At 61.5% G+C, this 8554-nt stretch overlaps 2 protein-coding genes across 2 annotated transcripts in view; both read right to left on the reverse strand.

The window, feature by feature from the left end:
• ICAM5 (intercellular adhesion molecule 5) overlaps positions 1–6084 on the reverse strand; it is an 8236-nt gene extending 2152 nt beyond the window's left edge. Inside the window, exons 1-9 of the mRNA XM_032251833.1 lie at positions 5420–6084; positions 4191–4460; positions 3701–4021; positions 3181–3468; positions 2613–2867; positions 2228–2476; positions 1571–1816; positions 1195–1473; positions 873–1112 (exon numbers count right to left, since the gene is read on the reverse strand). Of these exons, the coding sequence (XP_032107724.1) occupies positions 873–1112; positions 1195–1473; positions 1571–1816; positions 2228–2476; positions 2613–2867; positions 3181–3468; positions 3701–4021; positions 4191–4460; positions 5420–5501 (2230 nt within the window). The 5' untranslated portion in view covers positions 5502–6084. The remainder of the gene's footprint in view (positions 1–872; positions 1113–1194; positions 1474–1570; positions 1817–2227; positions 2477–2612; positions 2868–3180; positions 3469–3700; positions 4022–4190; positions 4461–5419) is intronic.
• Positions 6085–6951: 867 nt separating this feature from the next.
• ICAM4 (intercellular adhesion molecule 4 (Landsteiner-Wiener blood group)) lies at positions 6952–8554 on the reverse strand. Its single transcript, XM_032251837.1, has 3 exons — positions 8109–8554; positions 7679–7981; positions 6952–7531 (listed from the first exon to the last, which is right to left on the reverse strand). Exons 1-3 carry the CDS (start codon positions 8500–8502, stop codon positions 7413–7415), a joined length of 816 nt encoding a protein of 271 aa, XP_032107728.1. The 5' UTR covers positions 8503–8554; the 3' UTR covers positions 6952–7412.

Here is an 8554-nt window from a genome sequence, read left to right on the forward strand (position 1 = left end):
TATTTGGGGGAATATTGATCTGTAGTTTTCATTGTTTTTTTTTTTTTGTTTGTTTGTTTTTTTGTTTTTTTTTTGAGACGGAGTTTCACTCATGTTACCCAGGCTGGAGTGCAATGGCACAATCTCGGCTCACCGCAACCTCCGCCTCCTAGGTTCAGGCAATTCTCCTGCCTCAGCCTCCTGAGTAGCTGGGATTACAGGCACGTGCCACCATGCCCAGCTAATTTTTTGTATTTTTAGTAGAGACGGGGTTTCACCATGTTGACCAGGATGGTCTCGATCTCTTGACCTCGTGATCCACCCGCCTCAGCCTCCCAAAGTGCTGGGATTACAGGCTTGAGCCACCGCGCCCGGCCTAGTTTTGTTTTTTATTGGCTATATTCTGAAGAAAGATAATCCTTTTTTTTTTTTTTTTTTTTTTTTTTTTTTTTCCTTTTTTGAGATATTTTCTTTTTTCCGAGTAAGACTCTTACTCTGTCGCCCAGCTGGAGTGGAGTGGCGGTATCTCGACTCATTGCAACCTCACCTCCCAGGCTCGAGCGATTCTCTTGCCTCAGCCTCCCAAGTAGCTGGGACCACAGGCGCCTGCCACCACGACCGGCTAATTTTTGTATGTTTTGTAGAGACGAATTTTCACCATGTTGGCCTGGCTGGTCTCCAACTCCTGGCCTCAAGTGATTCAACCTTCCAAAGTGTTGGGAATTACAGGCCTGAGCCACCAGCCCTGGCTAAAATATTCATTACCCCGTGGTTTAGGCTGGAATTCCCTGTCCCAGAGAATGAGACCGGAAAGGTGCCCTTGAACACTCCCACCGCTGTGAGCCATTCTTGCGAGGACCGTGTCCCCTCCACGCGGTGCTGCCCCCACTCACATTCCACGCCCACAGTGACGGTCCGGGAGTCCGTGCCATGCGCATTGGTGGCCACACAGTGGTAGGTGCCTGCATCCTCTCGGGACACGCGCTGCTGCTCAGGCCATGGAGTGCCCTCCCGAGAGCAGTGCACTCCTGGGGAAGGGCGACCCCGGGCGGCGCAGGCCAGCGCAGCAGCCTCAGCGCCTTCCAGCCACGTCTGGTGACTTGGGCAGGTAGATTCATCCATCTCCGGCGGCGCTGCAAAGCAGTCATGGGGGGTGTCAGGGAGGTGCCAGACTGTGGGATACCCCTGCTCCCCGCCCACCTGGGCCTCGCTCACACTCCGCGCTCACGATGACTGTTTTGGCCGCGGAGCCGTGGCGGTTGGTGGCGTTGCAGATGTAGGTGCCGGGTGCCAGGTCACTAGGGATGCTGGGGACTCTAGGACTAGGGTCTGGGGGTGCCAGTGGCAGCAGCACCCCCTCAGTGGCGCCCCCAGAGCCCACGCACTCCACGCTTGGTTGTGGCTTCCCATCGACCTCGCAGGAAAATAGGCGCCCAGATCCTTCCACCCATGTCCAATTGCTGGGACAGTTCGGCTCCTCAAACCTGGGGCCATCTGGGGAACGGGATTATGGGGGTTCACGCAGGGGCCAAGAAGTCCAGCCGGAGTTGTCCCACAGATCCCTGGCTAACCCCACGCTGCCCCTACTCACATTCCACCGTGATAATCACATTTTTGGCAGCAGACCCCCGAGCGTTGGTGGCTTCACAGCGGTAAGTGCCCGCATGCTCCGGAGCCACAAGCAACAGCCCCTCGAGGAAGACCCCGAGCTCCCCAGAGCGCTCGCAGCTCACATCAGGCGGCGGGACCCCGTGCGCCACACAGACCAGCGAGGCTTCTGTTCCCTCCACCCAAGTAATGCGTTCTGGGCAGCCCACGCTGTCCAGCGCTGGTGCATCTAGAGGAGGGAGTGTGTTGTTGGCTCTGGGGTTTGGGGGCATTCTAACGTCCCTAGACCCTCTTTGGAGTTTCGAGGCTTCCACAAAGGGTTGTCCCTGTACAACCCTTGGACGCAGATCCAGGAGGGTGTCACGCTAGTCAAGCCAGGCACTGTGGGAGCTCCCTGAGCCACCAGGGGTGCCTTTTTCGGTCTAAAAATTTCAACACTCTGGACTGCCTGCCCCTCCAAGACTCCGCCCAAATACCACGCCCCCGCTTACGGACACGCCCACCTGGTCTCTTCATACTCCAAGATCTTTCCCCAACCCCACCCAAAGGGACACCTCATACCCTACTATTCTTCCCTGTAGGCCGGCCAGCCCCCAGACCCTGAACCAGACAGAGATGCACCCTGCGCACCCCGACTCACACTCCACCGTCAGCGTCACGTCCTTGACCGCCTCGCCCTGATCATTGGCCGCCTTGCAGCGGTAAGTGCCTGAGAGCGCCCGAGTGACCGGACCCAGCAGGCCCAGAGCCAGCACGGCCCCGCCGTCGGAGCGCGCGCAGTGCACCGAGGGTTCTGGGTTCCCTCGGGCCTCGCAGCGCAGCGTCTGCTCTGGGCCCTCGGGCCACGTCCAGCTCCTGGGGCAGTCCGAATCATCCAGCCGGGGGGCATCTGTGGGCAGGCCGTGGGGTTACAGAGGCTTAGACGTGGACCGAGAGAAATGGCCCCACCTCCACAACACGGCCAGGGATCAGGCGGGTCCTTGGAAGTTACCAGTAGAGAAGGCGAGGGGTTATCACCAACTCACATAGGACGCGAAGCTCTGCGCTCCTGTTCTTGATCAGGGTCTCTCCGTCCACGTCAAGGGTGGCGTTGCAGAAGAAGCTGCGCCTGTCGTCATTCTCGGTGGCATTTAGCTGAAGCTGGACGGGCTGCCCCGGGGCCGCGGCTGCAACTCCCTCCAATGTGACCAGGGCTTGGGCCCCGGCCGCGCAGGTTACTGTCACCATGTGCCCCTCGGAGATGCTGGGTTCACTCAGGGTCAGGAGTGGTGCCGGGAAGCCTGGGGCGGAGCATTGGTCGGAGTATACTGACCAAACCCCTCCCGCCGGTCAAGGCCCCCCCCTTATCTGCCCGAACCCTCGGGGTGCTGAGGCCAAACTAGGGTACCGCGCCCGGCCTCTCAGGCTGCACAGGCTGCTCCACACCAGTGGTTACGTCTCCGCCCCCACATGCTCCACCCACTACATGCCCCGCCTCTTCGGGACACTCGGGCCACGCCTGTCCCGGTACTGAGGTCCCGCCCGCTCGTCGCCCCGCCTTCGCGTTCCTCTGGCCCCCTCTCCGAGCCGCGGAGACCCTGCTTCCCTCCTTACTGTAGATGGTCACGTTCTCCCGGGTCTCCCGGTTTTCGCCCCCCAGGGTGACGTTGCAGACCAGCTGCCTGGCACCCTCCTGCTCTGCGCTAGCTGTGGCTGTGGCAGTGGCCACGAGTGCGTCCCCGTCGAGGGTGACATCAGGACTCAGATTCTGGTCCCCCAGCGCGAGGTAGACCCTGGCCTCTGTGGCTGGAAATAGTCGGTCCAGGGTGCAGCTCACGGGCCTTTCCGAGCCAACTTCCAAGAACCGGGGAGTAGTGAGGCGAGGGGAATCCGGAGACAGGGCTGGGGGTGGAAGAACCAAGTTGGAACGAACTTGTGTTCCGAGAGCTTAGTATGTCCTAAGCACTTGACATGCACTATCTTAGTGTGTAATCAGTCATCCTCAAGGCACAGAGAGGAAAGCAGCTCAGCCCGTGGGGGTTGAAGTCAGGACCAGCATTCAGATGTATCTGCCTCTAAACCTCATAAACACCGACCTGACCCCACTTGGTCCCATCTCCGCACATCCACTTACAGAAGGTTCGGAGCTCTCTGGGGGCCGAGCTGTTTTCAAACAGTCCCAGGCCGTGTGGCCGCAGGTCCAGCTCCGCGCGACACGAGAAATTGGCCCCATGGTCCTCCCTCCGGGCCAGTACCGTGGCTGTGAGCACCGCACCCCGCGCTCTGGGTGGTTCGCCCGCGAAGCTGCGGCGGATCAGCTCCTGGGCCCCCCGCAGCAGGGTCAACGTGAGGCTCGCACGAGGCCCAGCGCCCGGGACCCTACAGCTCAGAGTGAAGTTCTCGCCCACCGGCTGCCAGGGAGGCAGCTGCATCAGCTCTACGCGATCTGGTCGCTCTGCAAGTGGGAAGAGTCCGCGGCTCTTGGAATGCCAGGACTTGGAACCCAGGGGAGGGGGTGGGGACACAGAGGGTGGGGCCTGAAGGGGAGGACCCTGGGACCCAGAAGGCGGTGCCTGGGAGGGAGGGAAAGTAGTGGAGTACGCGCGAGGCCACCCAGAACTCACGGAAAGTGCGAATGAGCCCACGCGCCTGTAGTGTGCGCCGCGCGCAGCGGAAGAAGCAGACGGGCTGGGTCTCCGGCTCGCGAATATCCACCAGCTGCCGCGCCAACCAACGCAAACCCCTCTGGGTCCCGTTTCGGCGCAACGAGGTCTCCAGGCCACCGCGTTCCGGCCGAGGGCAGTTGGTGCTGCAATTCAGCCACAGCGAGCCCCCGCGCTCCACGAACGCCACGCGGGGTTGCAGGTCCGCCCAGAAGGGCTCCTGCGAGACCGCTGCCCAGGGAAACGCGGGCTCAGCCTGGGGAGCCAACTCCCTGACATGTTAGCGCCCTTATGTCGAGTCAAGGGTTCTCGGAGGGCGGGGAGGAGGAGGAGAGGCTGCAGCCAGGGAAAGAACCCAGGCGTCCTGCGTCCTGCCCAGGCCTCGGGTTTAAAGGCGCGCTCCCAGAGTCTAAACCTCGAGGGTGTCTCTGGGACGTGGTACCAGAGATCCCTGGTCTCCAAAGCGCCGATGGAGCGGCGGGAAAACATGGGAGGGGGGAGGGGGTAGAGGAAAGGAAAGATGGGGTCTTCGATGCACACAGCAAGGCTGAGAGCAGGGGACCCCAGGTGGGGGATGGGGGATAAACCGGTTCACAGGGTCCTGGTAGAATCCCGAGATACGGGGAGAGTGCGTTTGCCGCAAGGGCAAAGAAGAGATGGACTCCAGATAGGTGGGTCAAGGATCAGGAAGGACCCTACACCCGGGGAAGAATACGGAACCAGGACGCAGGGCTGGGCACATGGAAGGAACCGTGGGAACAGCCGAGGGGCCCAGTTGCCAGGGCTCCGGGCGGAGAGAGAACAGCGTTTCTGAGTCACGGTAGTTGGAGAGATGGAGTCTTCGCGGACCACGAGTGGGGAAGATGCCAGTCCGTGGACCATGGTGCACAGCAGAGCGTGAGGAGGTACCCGGGGAGGGGACAGGAGAGACTCCGGGTCTCCAGGGCGCAGGGCTGGGTGCGGAAGAGCACCTAGGAGCTCGAAACGGGTAGGGGCGATCGAGGGGTCAGGAAGCTGGGGCTCGGGTGTGTATTTGGGAGGAGGGGGAAGGGGAGAAGACTCAGGCTCGGGGTGGGGGCAGAGGCGTGGGAGACAGGCGAGGGCGGAGCCGGTAGGGACAGGAGGCAGCTTCTCATGTCCGGGAACTCCGCCCCCGCCCTGTCCACCCCGAGCCAGAGCGGGGCTCTTACCTGAGAGGCCGAAGAGCCCCAGGCCCAGAGCAGCCCAGAGGCCGAGTAGCGCCCGGCGCAGCCCTGGCGAAGGCCCTGGCATCACCGCGGCGGGGAAAGCGCAGGAGGCGAGGGGAGCGCGAGCCGAGGAGCTGGGCTAGAGGACGGCTCGGCGCGGCGCGGCGGGTGGGGTGTGGGGGAGGCAGAGTTGCGCTCGGGGATTGGTTTAACGTTGGTAACTTGGTTTCCAAGGAGGGGGCGGCGGCAGAGGCGGCGGGGGGGCGGGAGGCGAGCGTGCGCTAAGCTCCTGGCCTTGGTGAAGGCGAGCTGGCAGGAGCGAGCGACCCCCGGGGTCTACGTGGAGGCCGGCATGATGGCCCAGAGCCTTCTGGGGGCGACCACGCTCTCCCGCGTCATCCTCGGCCGCGACTCTGGGATCGGGGGATGCTGGGTTGCCCTTCCCAAACCCCTACCCCAGCTCTGACTGAGATGCGGTGATAATGAGCTGGACTCCCAGCTCCGCCCCCACATGTAGCTCCTCCCACCAGCGCCCCTTAGGGCGGGGTTGCATTTGGGGACTGAGAGAGGTTTGGGAGGCACAGGATGGGGAAAGGACAGTTCTAGGGAAGAATGTGGGGATGCCTCTCTCACCCGTCCTTCTCCTTTTGACCCCAAGAAACCACACCCCTAAGCCCCCCCTCCCGCTCAGCCCCGGCTCGCGACAGAGGGGGCGGGACGAAAATGCCAGCGAGCCGGGGACACGTGTGCGTGCGCGCAGCGTTCGCGGGCGTCTAAATTAGAATCCGTTCGGCTCCGGGTCTGTATTTACCCAGCGTGCAGCGGGCACGTGTCTACTCAGCGTGTGTGAGCGCCAGCCGCCCAGGAGCGCCCGAGTTCGCCTTCTGCTCGGTGGGCTGGGGCCCTGGCCCTCCACTCGAGAAGGAGGGACCGGGGGTGACTCTTTTGACTCCGCATCCGGGCCCCAAGCTTTGACAACCCGCTCCCCCTCCTACCCCATGTGCTCATCTGGCCGGATGACTACCAGAACATCGTCAGAATTCGATTTGTGGACCATCTGATCACCCCTTCCCGGCTGAATGGGTACCTCTTTTGCGTATCCACGTCCCTCAACATGTCCATGGGACTCTTTCCTCTCTACCGTTCACGGTCTCACCCTAGCCCGGTGAGCTATTTTGGAGATGAGTTCTCGCTCCACAGTTGTTCTCCAGGAAAGCACAGGTTTTGAAGGTGGGGCTAGGATAGGAAACTTAACATCCAATCAGACCTGCCGCGCGGTGGCGGCGGCGCCAATCAGGAAAGCCCGACCGTGAACCCCGCCCCGCCCCTGCCAGTGGCCCTCCTGGACCGCGCTGATCCCATCTGCACAGCCTCGATAATGCCAGCAGAAGGAGAGGTTTCTGCGACACCCTCTGGGGATACACAAAGTCTGCGGCTTCGGGACCTCAGGTGGGCCCTGAGTGAGGAAACCTCAGGTGCCCTCAGGGAGTCGAGGAACTTGGAGAAAGTGATTGCAAAAAAAAAAAAACAACCGGTTCCTCTGAAGAAGGGCAGTAATGGGAACCCTGAGGTCACAGGACAGAGGCTGGTTAAGGAGGCCTTTATTGATTCCTGGAGGGTTCCCCGCCAATATTTATTTTTATTTTTATTTTTGAGACAGGGTCTTGCTCTGTCGCCCAGGCTGGAGTGCAGTGGCACAATCAAGGCTCACTGCAACCTCGACCTTCAGGGCTCAAGCAATCCTCCCACTCAGCCTCCCGAGTAGCTGGGCCCACAGGCGCGCGGCACCAAGCCCGGCTAATTTTTGTATTTGTTGCATAGGTGGGGTCTCATCATGTTGTCCAGGCTGGTCTCAACCTCCTGGGCTCAAGCAGTCCTCCTGCCTTGGCCTCCCTAAGTGCTAGGATTACAGGCATCAGCCACTGTGTTCGGTGGATTCCCCAAATTCTTCCAGATTCCTCTTTTATCTCACTCAGCCTGCGTAGAACACCCCGCTTTACTCCGGAGACTTCATCGCTAGGTACTTGTACAGGTACGCAGCGCCCACGGCGAGGAGTATCCCCACAAGGGCAGCGATGGAACAGGAGGCCAAAGCTGTGGGCACGGGGCTCCAAGCTGGAAGCAGGAGGCGAGAATTAGGAAGGGGACAGAGGGAGGTCTGTCGACCCGGTGGAACTCACGCTTGGTCTGTGCGCCTTCTTGGGGTTAATAAACTTCTCTGCTCCCTTCCTCCTAGTCCCCAGGATTACAGGGGTGCCTCACCGATCATCAGTGTAATGGGTGCAGAGCTGCTGTGGACCACCAGGCCGTCGAGATTGAGGCGCGCGTGGCAGATCACGGGCTGCCAGAAATCGCGGGGTCCAGCAGGAAACTCGTAGGTCAAGGTCACGTTGGCCAGATCCAGGCCGGTGAAGCGCTCCAGGCTTTCGGAATAGATGATCCGGCCGCCGCACCTCAGAGTCACCACCAAGTAGCCCACGGGGAACACGTGTGTCACGTGGCAGCGCAAAGTGTATTTCCTGCCCTCTAAGACCGGAGGCTCCAAAATCACGCTGTGGGGCGGTTCTAAGGCAAGGGGGACCCTCTGAGTGCGGTCCACGGGCGCCCCCTATAAAGCGACTGTCAACTACCCTCCCCAATCTCTTCCAGCCCCCTCCCTTCACCCCGGCCGGACCGAGCCCCTATCCCTCACTGTAGGCGGTGATCCTGGCGGTGGCCCAGCGCGTTTTTCCTGCGCAGGTGACAAAGCAGTGCGCCTGGGAGCTCCAGGCCCTCACGTCGAGCAGCTGGTAAAGCACCCAACCCGGCCCTCTGAGCGTCTTGCCCTGCTGCAGCCGGGTTCGGAGGCTGGAACTCTGCGGCTGGGGACAGCTGTTGCTGCAATTGAGCCACACTGACCCTCCCGGCGGCACAGCCACGAACTCCGGGCTCACTCGCACCCAGAAGGGCACTGAGGTCCCCGGGGGCGTGGGAGAGCTACCCTTGGAGCCTCGTGCCCGCTCAGTCCCACGTCCCAGAGCACTCCCAACTCCCGGGTAAGCAGCCGCCAAAAAAAGCAGCAGCGACAGGGGAAACAGAGACCCCATGGCAAAAAGCCCGGACTGAGGGGCCCCGCGCCAGACAGCCAGGGCTGGCTCT

The sequence above is a fragment of the Sapajus apella genome, unplaced genomic scaffold (genome assembly GCF_009761245.1).
Source record: "Sapajus apella isolate SASKATOON/1434 unplaced genomic scaffold, GSC_monkey_1.0 scaffold77, whole genome shotgun sequence".
Lineage (NCBI taxonomy): Eukaryota > Metazoa > Chordata > Mammalia > Primates > Cebidae > Sapajus > Sapajus apella.

Excerpts from the sequence above, each read along its gene's own strand:
- ICAM4 (XM_032251837.1), bottom strand. The coding sequence starts at position 8,502 with ATGGGGTCTCTGTTTCCCCTGTCGCTGCTGCTTTTTTTGGCGGCTGCT. Across the intron at positions 7,982-8,108 it reads CGCCAGGATCACCGCCTACA|AACCGCCCCACAGCGTGATT; the intron begins GTGAGGGATAGG and ends CCCTTGCCTTAG. Across the intron at positions 7,532-7,678 it reads ACCCATTACACTGATGATCG|CTTGGAGCCCCGTGCCCACA; the intron begins GTGAGGCACCCC and ends TCCTGCTTCCAG.